The following is a 25,386-nucleotide window of genomic DNA, read 5'->3' as shown; positions in this document are numbered from 1 at the left end:
ATTCTGCTCTCTTCAGAGCTTGATGTAGCAACATTTCAACCATCTGATCAGGCAAATGACTTAGATCAACTGGGGGTATGAAACAAAAAATAATGTGGCTGTAATTACCGGAAGCTTTAGATGAGCCCGTGCAATTTATCAACATGAACATATTTTCTCTTTTCATAATGGTGACTATTATTGGCTTCCTGCATGGAATGAGCCAAAACATTTTGAGCGTCAAGGCCACAAAACTTTTTCTTGTCTTTACCAATAACATAACTGGCGCCAAACAAGATACAGTAACATGGGAGGCTTTTACTTTTCGGTCACACTGTCCTTTCCTGAGGAACAGACCACAGATTGTGCATGTTTTATGTGCATGGTGGCAGGAATATTACTTTAATTAGCCTTCAACATGTCATAACTGGAATCTACAGCAGCCAAAGACTTAAACAGTATTGGAAGCTTAACTAAACAGAAGTGGACGGCGGTCCTGGATAAACATTTGATAAAATCAAAGCTTTTACAACCAAATTTAGTAAGCACAACGTAAATGCAAGATTCTGAAGTAAAAAAAAAAAGCAAGCAGTGCCTTTGGATATATAATGTGAAGGCATGATTTAGGTGTGCTATAGAACCAGCATTGACAGTACTATTGACAATTGTTAGTGCTGTCTCTGTCAGTGTTGATAGATGTGCTGGCGTCCCTACAGCCAACAAACTCATTATTAATGTTATTAGCTGCAGCTGTGCCAACATCACAGAGTACCTATCTGCAGCTGTATTTATCCTGCTATGCTAACATCACAGAGTACCTATCTGCAGCTGTATTTATCCTGCTATGCTAACATCACAGAGTACCTATCTGCAGCTGTATTTATCCTGCTATGCTAACATCACAGAGTACCTATTTCCAGCTGTTTTTATCCTGCTATGCTAACATCACAGAGTACCTATCTGCAGCTGTATTTATCCTGCTATGCTAACATCACAGAGTACCTATCTGCAGCTGTGTTTAACCTGCTATGCTAACATTACAGAGTACCTATTTCCAACTGTATTTATCCTGCTATGCTAACATCACAGAGTACCTATCTCCAGCTGTATTTATCCTGCTATGCTAACATTACAGAGTACCTATCTCCAGCTGTATTTATCCTGCTATGCTAACATCACAGAGTACCTATCTCCAGCTGTATTTATCCTGCTATGCTAACATCACAGAGTACCAAGACCAGCCTGGTGGTTTTTTTTTAACCTGTATAGATGTTAACGAACTTATTAAAACAGTCCGGGGTTTAGTTACTCTTAAACTACCTGGCAGAATAAAAAACAGGTGGTATTCGAGGACCTGATTGAGAACCACTTCACCGTTAAAATAAAGAAAACTTTCTTCCCAATATCTTGAAGTATGATCGTTCTGCCTTTTCAGCATAGGGGTGGATGGATGGGTTCATGCTAACAAATACTGGCTGGACCATTGTACATCATGGCCTCATTCTATTCCAGAGGGGTTATCACAAACCATACTTGCTCTTCATCTCATCTCATCTCATCTCATCTCATCTCATCTCATCTCATCTCATCTCATCTCATCTCATCTCATCTCATCTCATCTCATCTCATCTCATCTCATCTCATCTCATCTCATCTCATCATCAACCGCTTCTCCAGGCTGGGGTCGTGGTGGCAGCAAGCTAAGTAGGGCACTCCAGACGTCCCTCTCCCCAGCAACGCCCTCCAGCTCCTCCTGGGGGATCCCGAGACGTTCCCAGGCCAGATTGGACATGTAGTCCCTCCGGCGAGTTCTGGGTCTACCCCGGGGTCTCCTCCCAGTTGGACGTGCCCAGAAAATCTCCAAAGAAAGACGCCCAGGAAGCATCCTAATCAGATGCCCAAACCACCTTACCTGGCTCCTTTCAACGTGAAGGAGCAGCGGCTCTACTCCGAGCTCCTCACCCTATCTCTAAGGCTGAGCCCAGACACCCTACGGAGGAAACTCATTTCAGCCGCTTGTATCCGTGATCTCACCCTTTCGGTCACTACTTGCTCTTTAAAATAGTTATATTTCACAGGGTCACAGGGTCACAGGGTTACAATTTACTTTCAGTTTAGACTACTCTTCAAACTGGTTGATTTTTACTGGCAAACATTTTGGAGGTTGCAAAATTTGCTCGCAGGTAATTTAGAAACAACAGCATCGTGCTACAGATGTTAGGAAATCAAGTAGTGGTTTCTTAAATGGCTAATTTACTTACAATGACACGGGTATATTTAATCTTGCCTTAGGCACAAGAAGTTCATCGTTTGGCATTAGTGTCCGGTGTGTGTTCCCTTAACCCTTATACTTTCTAGATGTATAATCTCTCCAAGAGTCTCGAGTTTACAGGTATGTTTGGAGTGGTCAAGTATGTTCCTTTCCTCACGATCGTTAAACCTCACTAAATACAGTTGTGTTTTTCTTTGTTTTGCTACTTGCAAGGTATTAAGGTATTTATTTAGGTGCACACACATTTATTTAGGCCTCTCACAAGGTAGTTACATAGGCCTACTAGAACATATATTCTCAATGTACACTCACTGAGCACTTTAACAGGAACACTATACTAATGACGGGTAGGCCTCCCTTTGCTCTCAAAACAGCCCCAATTCTTCGTGGCGTGGATTCCACAAGACGCTGGAAACACCCCTTTGAGATTCTGGTCCACGTTGACATGATTACATTGTGCAATTTCTGCAAATTCGTCAGCTGCCAGTTCATGCTGCCAATCTCCCGTTCTACCGCATCCCAAAGGTGTTCCATCGGATTCACATCCGGTGACTGGGAAGGCCACTGAGGAACACTGAACTCATCGTCATTTTAATGAAACCAGTTGGAGAGGGCTTTTGCTTTGTGGCACAGTGCATTACCATGCTGGAAGTAGCCATTAGAGGATGGATATATTGTGGCCATGAAGGGATGCGCATGGTCAGCAACAATACTCAAACAGGCGGTGGCATTCAAGCGATGATCGATTGGTGTTAATGGGCCCAAATTGTGCCACGGAAACATTCCTCACACCGTTACACCACCGCCACCAGCCTGGACTTTTGGCACAACGCAGGTTGGGTCCATGGTTTCATGTTGTTGGCACCAATTTCTGACCCTCCGTCTGTGTGCCAGCAGAAACTGAGATTCGACAGACCAGGCCATGTTTTTCCAATCCTCAACTGTCCAGTTGTGGTGAGCCTGTGCCCACTGCCGCCTCAGCTTTCTGTTCTTGGCTGACAGAGGTGGAACCCGACGTGGTCTTCTGCCGCTGCAGCCCATCTGCTTCAAGGTTCGACGTGTTTCACATGCCGAGATGCTTTTTCTGCTCGGAGTGGTTTGTGATCGTAGCCTTTCTGTCAGCTTGAACCTGTCCGGTCAGTCTCTGCTGACCTCTCCCATCAACGAGACGTTTCCATCTGCAGAACTGCCTGTCACTGGACCCCCCCCCCCAGCACCACCCCCACCACCACCACACCATTCTGAGTAGCTCTACTAGAGACCGTTGTGCGTGAAAATCCCAGGAGATCAGCTGGTGCAGAAATACTCAAACCAGCACATCTGACACCAATAATCACGCCACGGTCGAAATCACACCCCCCCCCCATTCTGATGGTTGATGTGAACATTAAAGAAGCTCCTGACCGGTGTTGGCAGGATTTTATGCGTTGCATTGCTGCCACGTGATTGGCTGATTAGATAATTGCACGAATAAGTAGTTGTATAGGTGTTCCTAATGAAGTGCTCGGTGAGTGTAGGGTACGAATTGTGTATCCAGTGTTATCCTGCCTTAGTCATAGCTAGATAGCTAGAGAGAGAGAGACAGACAGACAGACAGAGTGTGGGGGGGGGGGGACCCCACAGACTGGAGTACAACTATGGTACATTTCATTTTTTTTCTTTTTGCGCCAGTAAGGAGGCTTTGGGGGAGGGGGAGGGGAGGGGAGGGGAAGGGAGGGGGGGTGCATCTCTTGATGTTGATTCTCTTACAGGAAAAAAACGATGGCACAAAGGACGCAAAGGAATAAAGCGGAATGCCGCAAGGGCGCACCAAGTTTCAAAACTGTTTTCTTAAGGACGATGGAAACTGCAAAACGTCGTCTTCAACCCCCCCCCCTTTTTTTTAAATTCCGGCTCCTAAATGGTTCGGAAGCGTTGGACAGGACGGAACAGGTTGATGAGGTGGGATAACGACGGCCACAATGGGCGCGTCTGCGCAGCTTCTCTTTTTCTCTCTCGCTGTGTTCCGTTCCGGCTCCCCCGTGCGCGCGGGCGCTCGCGTGTCCGACGCCGTCACGTGCGACAACCTCACCGAGGGCTCGGCTCGGATGGGCCGCTGGAGTGAAAGGCTGTAAGTTGGGCATATCGACACACACACACACCTTGCCTGGGTTCCTGCATGTTAGGGTGCTTCAGAGCAACTGGTCGGAGCCAATCCTGTGCGTATTTACGCACGGAGAGGATCATCCACCTGCGGCGGCACCGGATGAATCGAACGCTTCCGACGTCCGAAGCCGCGCTGTTCTGCTCCGGTTCTGTGCCCTCCCGTTGAAACCCGCGTTTGACATTTTCCATTTCAAGAATTCACTCGGATTTTATCCCCCCCCCCCTCCAAACTGAGGTGTGGGTCTGCCCTACAACATCTTGGGCTTTCCTCCACGCTGCACTGCACATCCTCCCGCGTGACTACACGCAGAGCCGTGCACGCTTTGGGGACCATCTGCACGTGAAGCATTCATATGGTGGGCTACCAGCCACGAAACTGGTGGTAGGAGGCCAGTTTCATGAAATCCTCAATCCAATGCTTCTTAGTGCAGCCCAACGCCACCTTCATACTGCATTCGTCCTTGGTGCATTTGGAAAGGCACTCCGCGTGACTCAAATCGGCCTCGTTAGGACACCATCTATTTGTTGGGCTAGATTTTGTAGCAGAGGCGTCGCAGCTTTACCAGCTTTTTACAAACCCCTTAATCAGTGATGTTTGGGATAAACGAGGCTGCCTACGTTGGTTAATCGTCATAGTCGGATGTGACGAGACCGGGGCGCGAACCCCCGGCCCCCAGCGGGCAACTGCATCCACACAAAGCCGACGCTTAGACCGCTACGCCACCGCTTATTTGTAAATAACGTGCAGTCAAATAATGGAGGAAACACCGTCAAAAAGAGCTCCAGCTTGAAAGCAGCTCTACCAGTCTTGTTACCTGCTTGGTGCAGCCACTAAGCCTTCATGAATGTCTCCGTCCCCCCGGTGTCCAACACGCTGGAAGAAACACATTAGGCTTTGCATGACGGTTAGCCTCGGGGTGAACGTACCCCCCCCCCCGTTCTCACCCTGCCTGCATGTGTGTGTGTGTGTGTGTGTGTGTGTGTGTGCGCACACAGGTGCGTAGCACAAAATTTCGGGCCCTATACGTAAGCCGTCTCTGCGGGCCCCTTGCCTCTTTTGTCTCTCCCGCCATCACTTTCTGAGTTATCTAGCGCCACCGTATATTATTTACAGTCACGGTAGATTAATCTGTTTTAACCTGACCAATCTTAACCGAAGTTGTGACGCTAATTAGTTAGAAATAAACATTCGCAAACCAAAACAAACTTTTCATTCCAGGCTTCCCGAGGGCCCCCCCCCCTTTTTTTCTGGGCCCTGGTAGGTCCTCCCCCCCCCACCCCACTACGATGCTGCTGGGTGTGTGTGTGTGTGTGTGTCTGTTTTTCTGGGCCCTGGTAGGTCCTCCCCCCCCCCACCCCACTACGATGCCGCTGGGTGTGTGTGTGTGTGTGTGTGTGTGTGTGTGTGTGTGTGTGTCCACCCCACTACGATGCCACTGGGTGTGTGTGTGTGTGTGTGTGTGTGTGTGTGTGTGTGTGTGTGTCTGTTTTTCTGGGCCCTGGTAGGTCCCCCCCACACCCCCACCCCCACCCCCACCCCACTACGATGCCACTGGGTGTGTGTGTGTGTGTGTGTGTCTGTTTTTCTGGGCCCTGGTAGGTCCCACCCCCCACCCCCACCCCACTACGATGCCGCTGGGTGTGTGTGTGTGTGTGTGTGTGTGTGTGTGTCTGTTTTTCTGGGCCCTGGTAGGTTCCCCCCACCCCCACCCCCACCCCACTACGATGCCGCTGGGTGTGTGTGTGTGTGTGTGTGTGTGTGTGTGTGTTTTTCTGGGCCCTGGTAGGTTCCCCCCACCCCCACCCCCACCCCACTACGATGCCGCTGGGTGTGTGTGTGTGTGTGTGTGTGTGTGTGTGTGTGTGTGTGTGTGTGTGTGTGTGTGTGTGTGTGTGTGTGTGTGTGTGTGTGTGTGTGAAACGTAAGATGGAGGGAGAGATGCAGTCTTTGCACTTGCCCTCCTTAACTCCAGTTTCCAGGAAGTACGTGTTGTTGTTGAGGAGAATCGAAATCGTTTCCAGCGACTGAACTTTGTTCAGCTCCGGCAAGTTCCACTTTTTGTTGAGCCATAGCAACACACAGGACGAATTCAGAGGAAATTATTCAAGCTGGCTATGCATTAAAATAACCGCAGAATGCTCGTCCCTTGGGTCATTACACGATTACCTGTTGGCAAAGGCGTTTTGGATTACCATAGCGGAGTTTTATCGGCGTCACAAGTTGCTCTGTTGCACATCTCTGGTATATAAGAAAACAACACATCATTTCAACTTGCTCTGCTGCACATTTTTTCCCCCCTTTTAATGCCAGTTCAGCATTGAAGGCCCCACCGCTGCATGACTTCGACGTCGATGTGCATCCTCCGATGCACGCTGCAGGTATCTCCGGGGGACTATATAACATGTAGTCAGGGATCCACAGGCTCAAAAGCTCTATATAATGGGTTGAACCGGACATGATGTGTGTGTAGTGGATTTTCTTCTATCCTTTTAATGAGCCCCTGCCCCAGCAAGCTCTGGGAAGAAGGATCGTCGGACAAGTATTGGCGCAAACAGAGAATCTTTAATGCATCTGTAATCTCGCAAAGGAATGCAGGAAACATCTACGTTAATCACGTTCTGTGCCTCGTGAGTGTCTGTAAGTCTGTTGCACTTGTCCTTAGCTGCACCAGGCCGTTCCTGGGATGCGGCAACGGGGAGGCAGGCCTGATAACAGTTGCTATGTGGCCCCATGGAAGGTACGCATGAGAACAATGGCTATGTGTGTCTGCAGTGAGTGGGAAGTTTAATGCACACAGAGGGGCCATTTTAGTGTTATGCAGCCCTTCACGTTTCGACAGAAAAATGGGAAAAATGATTTTTTTCTCTCCAGATCCTCAGCGGGTTGGGTAGGCTGTCAATAAATGCATTCCAGGCACGCAGAACACATGCGGTGACAACATGCACTGAAAAAATAACTCTTAAAATACATTTCTTCATGATTTGGGATCAATTTAATGCAAAAAAATGAGGCGTTTTTTCACTTTTCCCCCCCAATAATTTCATATTTACTTCATTGGCAATCAGCTATGGCCCCGAGTTATGGCATCAGTCAATATGCCATTGTTTTCACCAAACAGTATACACATTTCACACATAAAATTATAAAAATCTAACCAAAATCATTGGTTCTGTGATGATTTTACTACTAACAGGCTCAGAACCTCAGTAGAATTTTGGGCTACTCTCCAAATTCCGAGAGACATCCTGGATATTTAGCATCATGGCACACACACACACACACACACACACACACACACACACACACACACACACACACACACACACACACACACACACACACACACACACACACACACACACACACACACACACACACACACACACACACACATTCTTAGTGATTTGAATGAGTTTGGAACAAGCAACCAACGGTTACCAACGGACTTCAAAGCTGCTCATCATTTTCTCTGGTAAGTGACAAGTGACAGTGAGTTTTGTGAATAGGTCCGTCCCAGCATTTGGGGGAAGAGAATGGTAATTATGGATATTGTAATGGTAATTAGCTGATGTGTTTTTCATGTCAGACAGATAGTAGGCTAGTAAGGATAACTATAGGCTGCCCTAGCTACCGTTAGCAATTAGCTACATGGCCAGTTGTTACGTTCAGGTTTAGAAAAATTGTAGCTCGTTAGCTTGTGCCATGAATGGCCACACAAATATGAAATGTAGCTATATTGGATATCACAGTACTGAAAGATACAAATGTTCTGTAAGCTGTAAACAAACTATCTATTATGCATAGTTTGTTTTTATATATATAGTACTGTACGGTATATAGAGAGAGGGGATTTGTCAACAGCTAGTTAGCTGGTAGTGTCAAACATCTGGATTTCTTTCACCTGACTGCACAATATTTCCCATTTACAATATTTCCCATCTCCTAGATGCCCTGTCAGAAGAGGACGTAGAGAAGGCATCTCCTGCGTGTGCTGATGCAACTGACCAACTGAAAAAGCTGTCATGTTTGATGGCTGAGTTTGATGAAGCATGTACCTCACCTACCACAAAGCTATGGCTAACGTACATGGCTATGGTGATGATTCTGAAACGGTTCATCCATGCTGAGCGTGCAGGTCTGTGGGAGGAACACCTGGCTGCAGTAGAAAACATGTTACCATACCTTGTAGCTGCTGGCCACTACAAGTATGTATCCTGCCTGCCGCACTACCTAGAAGCAATGAGAAGCCTGCCTACACTGGCTCCAAACATCCATAGGGAATTCAAGGATGGGAAGTTCACTGTAGGTGAAACAGAAGGACGGTTCAATGGTGTCTGGACAGACATGGCACTTGAGAAAACCTACAACCGTGATGCCAAGACAAAACTCTTCACTGGCATCAGTCAGCGGCCATGGAGAAATACTTGAAAGCTCTTCCAGTTCTGACAGCTGTGTCAGAGCAGACAAAGCCTATGGCACACCTGGATATGGATGACACCAAACACCATGAGGACTTTAACAGCCAAGGTGCAAAGGAGGCAGAAAGTGTAAGGAAAATAACAGATGTCATCAACAACCACATGATCAATCCATTCACATGTGAAGAACAGGAGCTGATGAACATCTCAACAGGCCACAAAGCCGCATCTGCAGACTTGGCGAGCGCTCGTGAAAAAGGACTGGAGGCACTGGCTGCAGCAAGAAAATCAGACAGTGAGAAAGTAGCCCAAATAAAACTTGCCACCTTTGCAGCAAAGCCAAAAAAGTCACTCTCCGTGGCATTCAAAGCCAAGAAGGTCTACGAGGAAGAGAGTGCAGTTGTCCGGAACCTGTACTTTGTGCAGGACTTAGATGAAGACAGGAAGGTGGAAGTCTTTGGTCATGAATGGACAAGATGCCCAGCCTCCCTGTTTGAGCCAGATCCGTCCCTTGACCAAGGTTATGCTATGCGTAAAGGAAACGAGGCAGACTACCTGGCTGCAATCGAGACAGTCCTTGGCAGCTCATGGGGGGAAGTGGACAGACTACCGCCATCTGACAAGCCTGTTGTAATGGTAGTAGATGGCATTCATTCAACGTTACCAACATCTTGGGAGCAGCACCTTCCATGAACTGCAAAGAAAGTACCTGAGGCAGCTCCTCGGAATCATCCCAGACAAGTGAGACTGCATCCACTTTGTTGGTGATGAAGGAGTACAAGCCACATGATACTCTCCCTGTACCTGAATGGAGAGGCTTCATTCACAATCCACTGAATGAAGCTAATCTGTTGAACTACATGGGAGAAGCATGGGCAGCTCAGAACAAGTCACTTCCTGCAGGATGCACACTTATTCTTGGTGGAATCTTCCGTGATCCTGGTCACACTGTCCTGTTGTCAGAAGATTGTCAGGTTGAGCTTCCAGAACTTTCCTGTGAGAAACATGAGGAGGCAGATACCAGGATGTTTGCTCACATTGCATACTCAGTAAAAATTCTGCACCACAAACGGGCTGTAGTGGTTGCGACTGACACGGATGTGATCATGATGTGCGTGTACTACATCACACACATGGACGGCCTGCAGGGGCTGTGGGTGAAGACGATGGATATCTTCCCACCTGTTCATGCCATCACGAAAGCTCTGGCAGGGAAGTATGATGTTGCCGCTGCAGATCTTACATCCCTTCTCCTCAGCACCTACATACTTACCGGATGTGACACAGTGAGCTATCTGTACAGAAGAGGAAAAAGGCGGGCTTACACAACTGCCATTAAACACCTGACAGACCTTCTGCCGCTGTGCAGGTACGGTGACCCTGAGGAAAGCCTTGGATGTTCAGGAAGAGGTCATAACAGATACATCATGTCACTCTATGACAGGAGTGACTTTGGACTCTTTGCGAGCATCAAAGGAGACATGCGTTGCCTTCCACCGACCGAAGATGCCTTCCTGTTACACCTTCGCCGAGCCCTGCATCAGTTGGCGGTGTGTAAGCGGGCACACATGGTTCAGCCTACCTACCCGGCTGCCAGTGATTTTGAGAGACAGCTTGTCAATGGCAAATTGGTGGCAACCATGATGATGAAGGAGGCAAAACCTTCTGAATTCAAACACAGCAAATGCTGTCGCTGCAAGAAAAGCATGTGTGCCCGAGGATGCTCCTGTGCAAGAGCCAGTGTGAAGTGTGGCATTTCGTGTTTCTGCACCGGGGACCCCAACAGATGTTCAAGGGTTGAACTTGCGCTTGAAGACAGTGATGCATAACGTAAGTAGGCCTTGTTTGTGTTTGTGTGTGTGTGTGTGTGAGAGAGAGAGAGAGCGAGGGGGGGTGCATCTTGTGTTGCGCTGCTGTATAACCCACCCTGCCTGTCTTGTTTGCTGTCTCCTCAGGTGGTGAGGGTGAAGGTCTGTCCCCAGAGCAGTATCTGCAGTGTGGCACCCTCCTAACTATCCCACCTCACAGGGACCTGCACCTTGTTAATCAAGTTATGTTACATTATTTTGTTCAGTTGAAGTTTAATTTAATTTTTTTGTAATTATTTGTCATCTGACGCACTAAAGCAACAAAAATCATTTTGCTGTTTTATATTTATTGTGTTGCACATTTCCATTGGGAGAACAGGGTTATGCTAAAATTAAAACGATGCCTTGGCCATGATGTTTAATAATGTGGACATTAACAACCATTTTAAATATCCAGGATGTCTTTCGGAATTTTGAGAGCAGCCCAAAGTTCTACTGAGGTTCTGAGCCTGTTGATCGCAAATTAGTGTAACCGGTTATTTTCTTGCCCGGTGCGGGATTCGATACGGTGTGTACTGCACCACAAGGCGACATCACTAACGGCTCGGCTAAAGGGCTAGACTCGTTCGCTGGGGGCTAAAATCATCACAGAACCAATGATTTTGGTTGGATTTTTATAATTTTTTCTGTGGAATGTGTATACTGTTTGGTGAAAAGAATGGCATATTGACTAATGCCATAACTCTGAAGTAAAGATGAAATTATTGAAAAAAAAGTGAAAAAACGACTACATTTTTTGCATTAAATTGATCCCAAATCATGTAGAAATGTTTTTTAAGAGTTATATTTTCAGTGGATATTGCCACCACACGTGTTCTGTGTACCTGGAATGCATTTATTGACAGCCTACCCAACCCACTGAGGATTTGGAGAAAAAAATAATTTTCCCCATTTTTCTGTCAAAACATGAAGGGCTGCATAACACTAAAAATGGCCACCATTTTTTTCGCGATATTTCCGGCAGAGGAGACCCTTCAATTGGACCTTAGTGGAGTGACCGGTTATTTTCTTGCCCAGTGCGGGATTCGATACGGGGTGTACTGCACCACAAGGCGGCATCACTAACCGCTTGGCTAAAGGGTCAGACACGTTAGCTAGGGGCTAACGTGTCTTATTAGTAGTTTACAGTGTCAAAGTTAACAGAAAAAAAAACAGAAACAAAAAGGACGGCAGACCATGTCAGGTTCAACCCATTTTTGAGGCTGTGGATCCCGGACAAATGTGTCTGAGGCTCACGCTGTTTCCCCCGGATCGACCGGCAGCTGTAGCAGGCACCATCACCTGTAGGAGTCGCTCGTTGCAGCGGTGGGACGATAGTTCAAAAGAAAATGGCGATTGTCGTTGGTTGTGTAAACTACTAATAAGACACGTTAGTCCCTAGTTAACGAGTCTGACCCTTTAGTCGAGCGGTTAGTGATGTCGCCTTGTGGTGCAGTACACCCCGTATCGAATCCCGCACCGGGCAAGAGAATAACCGGTTACAGTTGCTATGGCGACAACGCACCTCGGTGGAGCTGTAAATAATCGTACTTTCTCCACTGCTGGTTTAGTCGTTTCTGCAAAACATCACGTCAACGAGTCCGCGACTTAAAAAAAGAGTCCATGACCTGCCGCATATCTTTCTTTTATTTTTTATTTTTTGACCTACCGCAGATCCGTTTCCGGAAGTTAGCCCGCTACAACGTTAGCAAATAGGTGGAACAAACCAGGTTTCCGGTACGGGCCGGGCAGCGACCGCCACGGCTCTGTGCAATGGCAGCTGTAGGTAGACGATCGGTATACCCTAGCTCAGTGTTTCTCAACCGGGGGTCCGCGGACCCCTAGTGGTCCGTGGTGTAATTGCAAGGGGTCCGTGAAAATAAAATATCTTTAAAAAAAGATCCTATGACATTTATAGAAATAGGATTATTTTACTCAAATGTGACTGAGACCTTTATCTACCTAAACTATAAAGGGTAACAGGACTTTTTTCTCTAATTACATCTGTTTCACAAGTGTAATTTATTGTGTTTAAATAAGAGATCTCGCTCCCGTTTGCGTTGTTAAAAGTTACTGCATAAAAATTCTGTTGTTACATATATCTGAAAGTTACTGAATACATATTCTGTTTTGTTACATATATCTGAAAGTTACTGAATACATATTCTGTTTTGTTACATATATCTGAAAGTTACTGAATACATATTCTGTTTTGTTACATATATCTGAAAGTTACTGAATACATATTCTGTTTTGTTACATATATCTGAAAGTTACTGAATACATATTCTGTTTTGTTACATATATCTGAAAGTTACTGCATAAGAATTCTGTTCTGTTACATATATCTGAAAGTTACTGAATACATATTCTGTTTTGTTACATATATCTGAAAGTTACTGCATAAGAATTCTGTTTTGTTAACTATATCTACGTTACAACTGAAAGCTCTTATTTTTGCTCCAAAGAGTGAATAAATGCTATAATGCAATTTAAAATGCAGTTTCTACTGTTTCTATCAAATTGCAACCCCCCCTCCCCCAAGATCAGGTGGAGGGGTTCTCAGGGTAGATCAAAAATACGCAGGGGGTCCAGGACCCCAAAAAGGTTGAGAACCACTGCCCTAGACGGTCCGTATGCTAATGAATAAACAAACGTATAAAATGAGCTAACGTTAGCTAACCTAATGGTAAAACCCTATAGGTTACTAGCGTAAGCTAGCTAGTTAGCGTACGTGAGCTATCGTTTGCTAACAGTGGTAATAAACCTATAACTTATGAGTGTTCCTGGTGTTTAATCTCAGGCCTATTGTGTCTTCGCGTTATTAATAGCATTACACGGTTATCATTACTGTTATTATTAGTATTATATTATTAATGTGCCGTTGGCTACTACTAGTACAACATAGGCAACAACCGTTCAAAGTAGGCTGGAAGGACCCTTTAACCGACTGACCAATAGAATTGCGTCGTAACAACTTCCGACTTCCGGGGTAGCGATTCAATTAAAAATGGCCGCCGCTGCACCAATTCGTTGTTTGCTAACAGCCAATAAACACCAAGTAGAAGAAGAAGAAGAAAAAGACCCCTAACGGGAGCAGCCGAAAGCAGTAGTAGTAGTAGAAGAAGAAGAAGAAAAAGACCATCCTGCTCTGTTGAGCGAATGGGAACGTCCGTTCTACTTTCGTTCAATTTCTATGGGTGTGACATGTTATTACCCCTACCAGGTAACACCACGATTTATGTTCCCCTCTGTTGGTGCTGGAGATTACATCAAGGATCGGCTCTGAGCCCTTTCTTGTTTGCAATGGCGATGGACAGGTTGACGGACAAGATCAGGCAGGAGTCTTCGTGAACTATAACGTTTGCGGATGACATTGTGATCTGTAGCAAGAGTAGGGTACAGGTGGAGGAGAGCCTGGAGAGGTGGAGGTATGCACTGGAGAGAAGAGGAATGAAAGTCAGTAGGAGCAAGACGGAATACCTATGCGTGAATGAGAGGGAGGACAGTGGAATGGTGAGGATGCAAGGAGTAGAGGTGATGAAGGCGTATGAGTTTAAATACTTGGGGTCAACTGTACAAAGTAACGGGGGGTGCAGAAGAGGTAAGAAGAGAGTGCAGGCAGGGTGGAGTGGGTGGAGAAGAGTGTCAGGAGTGATTTGTGACAGAAGGGTACCAGCAAGAGTTAAAGGGAAGGTTTACAAGATAGTAGTGAGACCAGCTATGTTATATGGTTTGGAGACGGTGGCACTGATGAAAAGACAGGAGGTGGAGCTGGAGGTGGCAGAGTTGAAGATGCTAAGATTTTCATTGGGAGTGATGAAGAAGGACAGGATTAGGAACGAGTACATTAGAGGGACAGCTCAGGTTGGACAGTTTGGAGACAAAGCAAGAGAGGCAAGATTGAGATGGCTTGGACATGTGTGGAGGAGAGATGCCGGGTATATTGGGAGAAATATGCTGAATATAGAGCTGCCAGGGAAGAGGAGAAGAGGAAGGCCAAAGAGGAGGTGGTGTGTTGTGGATGTGGTGAGGGAGGACATGCAGGTGGCTGGTGTGACAGAGGAAGATGCAGAGGACAGGAAGAGATGGAAATGGATGATCCGCTGTGGCGACCCCCAACGGGAGCAGCCGAAAGTAGTAGTAGTAGTAGTAGTAGTAGTAGACTGGGATTCGAACCAGCAAATTTGTTTTACGTGTCCCAGATGCACTGTAGCCTATTTCAAACAGATTACATGGTTTCATTGGTAAAAACTTGAAATGAGGTTTAATTTTTTTCACATTTTCATCTCCAAGAACAGAAACAGGTAGAGTTTTTATTGGAAAAACACCGGAGCAACAAAACTGCCACGATGTACAGGAAGCTATGCGTCATTTCGACACCTGTAATAAATGTAAATTCATTTAATCCCCCATAAAAGAATTTAATGGTAATGGCGTGTTTTTTTTTATTCATACCATATCTTCTTGTTTCAGAGTCCTGAGCGACCTCTCTCTCCACACTATCTCCAGCCATTCTTTCGAGGATCTGAAAGGAGTCCAGAAAATGTAAGTCAAGTCTTAATGGGCTCTTCCATTGTCCTGACAGTCATCATCTCCTGAAACCGTCCCGTAGGAAGGTGAACCCCAGCTGTTGTGGCTGTTGAGCTCCAGCAACAGGAGGTAGCACAACTCTTATTCTGAGGGACAGATGTATGCCATTTCCCGAGCCGAGTCTGAAAGGCCGCTTATTCACACCAAAATCTAGACAAAGAGAAGTGTTGAGTCACTACGTGTTGCCTTACTGAGAAAAAACCCCCCGAAATTTCCCATTTTCCTATCAAGGGTGAATCAGAAAGTGCATACCGCCGCACTCTACGGTGGATTGAGCTGAATTTGGTTTTGACTTTGGAAGTTTAAACCAACCCCCAGCAGCAGGCCCACCAGGAAACAAATGGGTTTCTGAGATAAGATTCGATTGTTTTTACCATGCGTTTGGATTCTTAAAAGCAAACAATGAGACATTTCACCCTTCCTTTGCTTACAGCTGGGATAAATAGTCATGCACTTTACCTCCATTAGCTTCAGTATCTTAGCAGTGCAGGGCACAACCTGCTGCCCTGCTAAGATCCAGCTGGAGCTTCCTTCCTTGCTTCATGAATGCACCAACCAGATAACACAACAGTCGCTCAACTGGGGAAAAACTCAAGAGTTTAGGTTTCAATGTACTTTCAACGTATCAGGTCAGCAAAAGGTGCAGTCCACAAAAATGTTCCAAACACGATGAGCCCGTTTTGGGCAAGGCAGGCGACTTAGGCACATCATCTCAACTGCATGAACAATTTGAGACCTATTGTACAGTCAGTGGAAGGATGGGAGTGGAGTATATGCAGAAAAGTCTGTAATAGGCCCTGTGGTGGCCTGTCCAGGGTCCCCGCCTGCCACCCACTGACTGCTGGGATAGGCTCCGGCATCCCCGTGACCCGGAGAGCAGGATAAGCGGTTTTGATGATGAATGAATGAATCTATTTGGTGTTTAGTGTTTCCAACGCGAAAACAAAAACACGGCGCTCAGGTTTTAGCCTATAGTGTAGGATATCCTGACACGCAGAAGGAAAACAGATCATTCTTAGGTTTTATTTTGGATTGTCATTTTTCAAATATTATATTATGTGGGTAAACTTATGGCGACGGTACATCTACACAACACAACATATATATTCTTCACAATTTATGTTACCAAAATGATCCTCCACGAGAAATTGGTATGTTAATGATTCTTAGGTGAGCGTGTTCTTCGGGAGTTAAAGTAAGCCTACAGTGCCATGGGAACACAAGTGCACCGCCTACGGTGTTGTAGTGTACAAAGGCCTACCGTTGTTTACATGTAGATTGTCACTTAGAGTATATATCCGTAGTTTTGGTGCCTATAAGCACTGTTTACGCTTGCCCCATGTCCAACCGTTGTGTATGAGGGCACATCTCTGGAGGTGCAGAGGAGCCATGTGTTCTGTCTTTAACCTGAGGCTCAAAGGGGCCTTTCCTGGCGGCTGTTCTTACTTTTCCCCTGATCTCTGTTGTAAACTCGCAGTGAGATTTCAATGAGCCTCACTCTGGAAACCATTCAGACGTTGGCGTTCAACAGTCTTCTCAACCTCTCGGAGATGTAAGTGCCGCTTCGCAGACCTTCTCAGTCGCCGAGACGCGCACCTGTTGAAACAACTGTGGCGCAGCAGCGTGTTGAATTTGTATGTCTGCCGTTGTTGCACAGCTCAATCGAGAAAACCAGGAATCTGATGTACCGCATGGGGGGACATGCGCCCCCAAATTTGTCCCTCCGATTTAGACTAAATAGCACAAACACTCAGCAGCGGATGAGGTGGAAAAGCACTTTCGACATAACCGCACAATTTGGAAAATGGAATAATCGTCGTGACTTGTTCATTTGTGTATGAAGTTGTTTCGACGACGTGCCTCGTACATGTGTAATGGAGGCCGCACGTTGTTTTCACCCGAACGGGGGCGCCAGCAATGCAGCGAGAGAGGAGGTCTGTTCTCGCCGACTGTCTCAATACTTTTTTTTTTTTTTGGATTCCCCCTGCCCCCCCCCCCCCTTTTTCTCCCTAATTGTGTCTGGCCAATTACCCCACTCTTCCGAGCCGTCCCGGTCGCTGCTCCACCCCCTCTACCGATCCAGAGAGGGCTGCAGACTACCACATGCCTCCTCCCATACATGTGGAGTCGCCAGCCGCTTCCTATCACCTGACGGTGAGGAGTTTCACTGGGGGGGGGGGACGTATCACGTGGGAGGATCACCCCCAGTTCCCCCTCCCCCCTCAACAGGTGCCCCGGCTGACCGGAGGAAGTGCTCGTGCAGCGACCAGGACACGTACCCACATCCGGCTTCCCACCCGCAGACACGGCCAGTTGTGTCTGTGGGGACGCCCGACCAAACCGGGGGTAACGCGGGGATTCGAACCGGCAATATCCGTGTTGCTAGGCAACGGAATAGACCGCTACGATGGTTTAATTCTCACTCATGCTTGATTTATGCGGTTGCATTTTGTCTGTAACGTAATGATGAATCTGCACATACGCTGCGGCTCTTCAGCTGAGGAAGGTTCTGCAGGGCCCGGTGCGTTATAGACCAGCTGGGGTGTGTGTGGTAAAATCAGCCGGAGACTCAGAAATTCTTGCAAACGCAGTTTGGGGCGGCGCGGTGGCCCAGTGGGTCAGCACTGCTGCCTCACAGCAAGAGGGTCCTGGATTCGAACCCCAGGCCGTCCCAGGTCCTTTCTGTGTGTGGAGTTTGCATGTTCTCCCCGTGTCTGCGTGGGTTTCCTCCTCCGGGTGCTCCGGTTTCCTCCCCCCGTCAGAAAGACCTGCGTGTTAGGGTTGATACTCCCGCCTGTACCCCTGAGCAAGGCAATGGGAAGCAGAACAGCTGCCCACTGCTCCTATACAATAGGACGGGCTGAATGCAGATATCACATCTCATTGTAACTGAACAGCTGTGCGATGACAAAGTGAAGCGGCTTTATTCCCAGGCACTTCCCACACACCCAAAATCCACATCCGGCACTTTGCAAACACACTGCGCGGTGGCATGTGAGCGTCTGGGTCAGTTGCCGGGACTACGGTATTGGGTTTCTGACTCAGCCATTGTCACGAGGAGGTGAGCATCCGCTTCCTGAATCCCCCACCCAGCACACCTGAATGGAGAGGCCTGTCACACCGTTGTGTAACACGCTCACACAAATGAACACGAGACGGCGAAGAAGGCAACACAATAAGTGAACCTTGGATATGTACCCAGAAAGTAGAGACGTCAATAACCGTATTTTCGAAATTGGGAGGGATAGTCAAACAGAGGGGAACCTTCTAGATCGGCCCCAGCACGCCCTATGAATAAATTGATTTTGCTATCAAACTCACTCACTCAACGCGAGAAACCTTACTTCCTTAGCTTTCTTTTAACAGTACACACGCTCAAAACAAGCGTGTTTGTTTGTGTCTGTTTACTCAGAGGGAGGACTGTTATCAGTGGGGCACAACAAGGACAGCGGTCCTGGACCCTGAGCCCGGGGGGAGTCGGTCGCGGAGATGCCTTCGCCGCCTAATCATTTACGAGGGAGTTTATTAAAGAGTTTGGCTCCGTCATGTTTTGTCCTGGGAGCGGTCCCGGTGACCTCACGTTCAACGAAATTATTTTGGTCTACTCTTTATTTCCAAGGGATGTCTCTGCAACAGCGGTCGGGGACCTACCAGCGCACGGACTCGAGTCGGTTTTGGTCTTGCTGGCCCAGTCGGCGTTCGCTTTAAAGAGGCTGCCTCCCCTGCAAGGACTCTGGAGCCCGCGAGAGGCCCACCTCGCCTACAGCAGCCACTGCTGTGCGTTGCTCACCTGGAGCGCAGACAGGTAACACCATCCTCATAGTAACTTGTAGGCACCTCGTTGTCATAAAAACCCTGTGCAACCTCAGGTTAGTGTGTAGAATGTCTCTATAGACGCAGCCTGCCTTGTAGTCCCATGTCGCTGTCTGCTCGCCAGAGAGGATTCCAGTCAGTCGTCTAGATTTGCTCGCCAGAGAGGATTCCAGTCAGTCGTCTAGATTTGCTCGCCAGAGGGGATTCCAGTCAGTCGTCTAGATTTGCTCGCCAGAGGGGATTCCAGTCAGTCGTCTAGATTTGCTCGCCAGAGGGGATTCCAGTCAGTCGTCTAGATTTGCTCGCCAGAGGGGATTCCAGTCAGTCTTCTAGATTTGCTCGCCAGAGAGGATTCCAGTCAGTCGTCTAGATTTGCTCGCCAGAGGGGATTCCAGTCAGTCGTCTAGATTTGCTCGCCAGAGGGGATTCCAGTCAGTCGTCTAGATTTGCTCGCCAGAGGGGATTCCAGTCAGTCGTCTAGATTTGCTCGCCAGAGGGGATTCCAGTCAGTCGTCTAGATTTGCTCGCCAGAGGGGATTCCAGTCAGTCGTCTAGATTTGCTCGCCAGAGGGGATTCCAGTCAGTCGTCTAGATTTGCTCGCCAGAGGGGATTCCAGTCAGTCGTCTAGATTTGCTCGCCAGAGGGGATTCCAGTCAGTCGTCTAGATTTGCTCGCCAGAGAGGATTCCAGTCAGTCGTCTAGATTTGCTCGCCAGAGGGGATTCCAGTCAGTCGTCTAGATTTGCTCGCCAGAGGGGATTCCAGTCAGTCGTCTAGATTTGCTCGCCAGAGGGGATTCCAGTCAGTCGTCTAGATTTGCTCGCCAGAGGGGATTCCAGTCAGTCTTCTAGATTTGCTCGCCAGAGGGGATTCCAGTCAGTCGTCTAGATTTGCTCGCCCGCCGTGTCTTTAATTTGACGTGCAGCCACGTAGCTTCTCGAAGAACGCGACGGTAACAGCACACTTTGGAGAGCCCCAAACCATTTCCTGACTTTCTCCTCCTTTTTCCCCCAAAGGGATTTCCCCATTCACCCGGCATGGAGTAATGGATCCATATATTGTGATGAGTTTGACCCTTCAGCGAGGTGAACATTAATCAGGCTAATTATTCAGTCTCATCCTGTGTTTAAACAACGTCAGAGCTGCTTGAGATTACGGGAAGCTGACCGAGCCGGCTTTTTAAACCAGTGGCAAAGGATTAAATTATGTTTTTGATGAAAGCAACACCTTTGTAATTGAGCAGTTGTAGATATATCGTGTAACCCCAACTATGCAGTGAGCAGCACCCAACTACAGCTTTGACCTGAATTTATTCACCAATCCTGGGCGTCCGGATAGCGTGGCGGTCTATTCCGTTGCCTACCAACACGGGGATCACCGGTTCGAGTCCCCGTGTTACCTCCGGCTCGGTCGGGCGTCCCTACAGGCACAATCCGGATGTGGGTATGTGTCCTGGTCGCTGCACTAGCGCCTCCTCTGTTCGGTCAGGGCGTCTGTTCAGGGGGAACGGGGGGGGGGGGGATAGCGTGATCCTCCCACATGCTACGTCCTCCTGGTGAAACTCCTCACTGGCAGGTGAAAAGAAGCAGCTGGTGACTCCACATGTATGGGAGGAGGCGTGTGGTAGTCTGCAGCCCTCCCCGGATCGGCAGAGGGGGGTGGAGCAGCGACTGGGACAGCTTGGAGATGTGGGGTAATTGGCCAGGTACAATTGAGGAGAAAAATAAGGGGGGGGGGTTATTCACCAATCCTGTCAGATTTGTTTGTGAAACAATAAAATCTTTCTGCATAGATTAGCACTTTATAGTTTGGTTCACAAATGACTGTAGTTTACTTCCGAGAAGCCTGTCCTCCCTGGAGTACCATCTGGTTTGTTTACTCATAAGCATTCGTGTTCTCCAGTCTGTGTTGGTTATTGATGTTATATTTGATTGTATATTCACAGAAGAGGGTCCTGGGTTCGAGCCCCGGGGTCGTCCAACCTCGGGGGTCGTCCCGGGTCGTCCTCTGTGTGGAGTTTGCATGTTCTCCCCGTGTCTGTGTGGGTTTCCTCCAGGGGCTCCGGTTTCCTCCCACAGTCCAAAGACATGTAGGTCAGGTGAATTGGCCGGACTAAATTGTCCCTAGGTGTGTGTGTGTGTGTGTGTGTGTGGGCCCTGTGATGGCCTGGCGGCCTGTCCAGAGTGTCTCCCCACCTGCCGCCCAATGACTGCTGGGATAGGCTCCAGCATCCCCGCGACCCTGAGAGCAGGATAAGCAGTTTGGATAATGGATGGATGGCTGTATTGCATGCACGTTGCACTGCTGATAGAGCTCCAGAGTCTTTTAAGACACATTTCAGATGGTCCGGCTATGCAAAAACTATTCAGAGAGAAAAAAAACCCAATATGCCGTAAACTTCCTCAGCATTTTGTAAAGTTGTGTGGCATGCAAATTGGGGATTATAAGAATACCCATCAACTGTGCAACATGAATGAATATCCGACCTGAATAAGTTCTTCTTCTTTGACAGGGTTCAAGGTGTAACTGGAGCTTCATCAAACACACCCCTTTCTGTGGATATGCCATCTATTTCCGACGATGATGTGTTTATCAGAGACGGAGGCTTTGGAGACGTGAATTTCCGGTATCCAGAACTGGACTACTGCCAGAGTTCCCGGTGCACCCCTGAAGCCGATGCTTTCAACCCTTGCGAGGACGTTGCAGGTTTCAGTTTTCTCAGAGTCGCCATTTGGTTTATCAGCGCACTGACCATCACGGGTAACCTGTCGGTGCTGCTAGTTTTCTTTACCAGCCGGAGCAAGCTGACCGTACCGCGCTTCCTCATGTGCCACCTGGCTTTCGCAGACCTCTGCATTGGAGTCTACCTTCTGATGATAGCCATTGTGGATCTGCGCACACGTGGACGCTACAGTCAGCATGCCGCTGAATGGCAGACTGGGCCCGGTTGCGGTGCCGCCGGCTTCTTGTCTGTATTTGGTGGGGAACTGTCAATCTACACACTTTCCACTATCACTCTGGAGCGCTGGCATACCATCACCAATGCTCTGAAGCCAGAACGCCGTCTTGGCCTCATGCAGGCTGCTAGTGTAATGGCAGCTGGCTGGTTGATCTGTCTGGGCATGGGAACACTACCCCTGGTTGGTGTAAGCAGCTACAACAAAGTCAGCATGTGCTTGCCAATGGACATAGAAACCCCCCTGGCTCAGGCCTTCATCATAATCCTGCTGCTCGTCAACGTGGCCGCCTTCCTTACCGTGTGTGTTTGCTACATGCTGATCTACTTGGCTGTGAGGAACCCCGAGTTCCCTGGACGTGGCGCTGATGCCAAAATCGCCAAGCGCATGGCTGTGCTTGTTTTCACCGACATGCTGTGCATGGCGCCGATCTCCTTCTTTGCCATCTCGGCAGCGTTCGAGGTGCCCCTAATCACAGTTACTAACTCCAAGATTCTCCTGGTGCTCTTCTTCCCCATCAACTCCTGTGCTAATCCCTTCCTTTATGCCATCTTCACCAAGGCTTTCAGGAAGGATGCCTACCAGCTCATGAGCAGCATGGGTTGCTGCGAGAGCAAAGCCAGGACTTATCGCATGAGGAGGGCCTGCCGCTCAGAAAATGTCATTAGGAACAGATCAACCACCTCCAACAACAAGGGTTCCCGCCCGGTGCTGAGAATGGCTGCCTTTCAGCAACAGAGCCAACATTTATAAGAGGAGGAAGACCTCGTCTGTGGACAGTCGGAGCAAGCACAGATTACTGTGTTCTCCCGATATATTGGACCACTGAGAACGGACGATTGGAAAAGAGATAAATTTAAAAAAAAAATATTAATGGAAGATGAAATGACTGGTTATATCGTCTATCATGTAGACAGAAACAAAACAAGTGGAATAGTCATGTTCATGTAAAAAAGTGATTGGAGTCACACACACTCGCATACACACAAACATGTGCCGTGTCCCCCTATATTTGTGGGGACCCCTCATTGGCTACATTCATTCCCTAGCCCTTAATCCTAACAACCATCATAAATACACGCCTAGTCTTAACCCTTACCCTAACCTTAACCTAATCCTAATTCTAACCTTAACCCTAAACCCAAGTCCTAACACTAAAAATACACCCTTTTCCTCATGGGGACCCATAAAACGTCCCCGAAGGTAGGTGGTGTCAGGTTTTTCTATCCTAATGGGGACGTTTGGCGGCACGGTGGCGCATCAGTTAGCGCTGTCGCCTCACAGCAAGAAGGCCCTGGGTTCGAACCCTGGGGTTGTCCAACCTCGGGGGTCATCCCAGGTCGTCCTCTGTGTGGAGTTTGCGTGTTCTCCCCGTGTCTGCGGTGGGGTTTCTCCGGGTGCTCCGGTTTCCCCCACCGTCAAAAAGGACATGCGTGTTAGGGTTAATACTCCTGTCTGTGCCCCCCGAGCGAGGCATGGCGAGACGAACGGGAGTTGGTCCCCGGGCGCTGCACGGCGGCCGCCCACTGCCCCTAGCTAAGCTAGGACGGGTTAAATGCAGAGTGTAATTTCCCTACGGGGGTCAATAAAGTATCTCAAAATCAAATCATTAGGATAGAAAAACCTTGTGTACACACACATAGGTGGTTCATAGCTTATATGCTATGGATGCTTTAATAGACTTTTGAAACTCCGACGAGAGACAAGGGACATTGGAAGAGTGGCTTTGTTATCCCGGCGGCGGCATTTTGCAGTTATGGTTAATATCCGCTCAGCCCCTTTAAATCCAGGTAGAAACCAGCCAGTTGGAAATCCTCCTGGGCTCTCTCCCTCATCTTCTTGTGGAGTACCTCAATCCAAACAATGGGGGTTGAATCCAAGAGGACAACGTCCACCTGGCATGGCGTTTTGCCATCAAAGTGGCTCATTAACTTGTTACAGTGACTTGATATCCCAGACACATTCAATATTTATGAGAGGGGATTTTTTTTCAGACTGGAGGAAGCGTTGTGTAGTTATTTATTTAAATTAAGTGTGAACAGTAAATATTTGTGGTCAAAATACTTGAATGAACGTTGCAGAAAGCGCGGTGGTTTGTGCAGTAGCCTAGAAGCGCCACACGGTGGCGGAGTGGAGCAGACAACGCCGAGGATGTTCTGTGGCATTTATGATCGTGTAATAAAGACTTGAGAAACGCTGATATAGTGGATGTCTACGGGATGGTGTGTACGTTTGTAAGCAACTGACGACATTTTTTTTTCACTTCAACACACGTAACCTTATCCACTCCTATATTTTCGTAATGTGTGTGTGTGTGTGTGTGTGTGTGTGGTGTTAGTGTGTGTGTGTGTGTGTTAGTGTAGATAGCGGGACTGAAAACTAAAGCATTTATGATCCTAATTCTTTTTGGAGGTGGTAGGTATTGTCTCAGAGAGTAAGGGAAAAATCCCAGAAAATTAGAATTATGCATAAATATACAAAATATGCTTTTTTTTCTAAAAATGGCTAAAAACCACTTTTCTCGGCATTTCAGATGATTTTGAGCATCTTTGATTTTTTTCACCTGTATAAAATTTTTTTTCCTGGACTTAAATGTTTTGGCATGATGCAAAATATATGCATTTTTGCAAAAATGCACTTATGATCCTCATTTATTTTTGGAGGTGGTAGGTATTGCTCCAGAGAGGACCAGAAAAATAGCAGAAAATTATGCATAATTATGCATAAATATACAAAATATGCTTTTTTTCTAAAAATGGCTAAAAACCACTTTTCTCGGCATTTCAGATGATTTTGAGCATCTTTGATTTTTTTCACCTGTATAAAAATTTTTTTCCTGGACTTAAATGTTTTGGCATTATGCAAAATATATGCATTTTTGCACAAATGCACTTATGATCCTCATTTTTTTTGGAGGTGGTAGGTATTGTTCCAGAGAGGACCAGAAAAATAGCAGAAAATTAAAATAATTATGCATAATTATGCAAAATATGCATTTTCTAAAAATGGGTAGAAACCACTTTTCTCGGCATTTCAGATGATTCTCAGCATTTGGGGGGAGGCAGTTGGAGTGGGGGGGGGTTTAGGGGCAGGGGGAAGGCGGTTATCTGGCAGGATGGAGAGGAGGGAGATTTAGACGGGCGGCTGGATAACCAAGCCGCTACATTGTAGCGGGGGTTCTCCTCGTGTTTATACACTCCGGTCGTGTGTTCGCAACAGTGTTTCTCCTTTCTGTTGTGTCCGTCTCGAGAAAGAGCCGCGAGATGGTTTGAACGCGTGTATAACGAGTAACATCACGGTTTTCCCACGTAAAATGCGCTGTTGGTGTGTAACGGACTTTTCTCCAGCGGCTCCCCCCCAC

At 47.5% G+C, this 25,386-nt stretch overlaps 1 protein-coding gene across 1 annotated transcript; it reads left to right on the top strand.

Moving 5' to 3' along the window:
- Window positions 1-8,809: 8,809 nt before the first annotated feature.
- LOC130123132 (follicle-stimulating hormone receptor-like) lies at window positions 8,810-25,297 on the top strand. Its single transcript, XM_056292259.1, is given in 9 exon segments — window positions 8,810-9,335; window positions 9,779-10,562; window positions 15,139-15,210; window positions 16,733-16,807; window positions 16,913-17,020; window positions 18,875-19,060; window positions 20,085-20,153; window positions 21,581-22,804; window positions 25,276-25,297. Coding segments are annotated over 9 exon segments (3,066 nt in total).
- The last annotated feature ends 89 nt before the right edge of the window (window positions 25,298-25,386 follow it).

This window comes from Lampris incognitus, chromosome 13 (genome assembly GCF_029633865.1).
Source record: "Lampris incognitus isolate fLamInc1 chromosome 13, fLamInc1.hap2, whole genome shotgun sequence".
NCBI lineage: Eukaryota > Metazoa > Chordata > Actinopteri > Lampriformes > Lampridae > Lampris > Lampris incognitus.
This window is presented reverse-complemented; position numbering and strand designations above follow the sequence as displayed.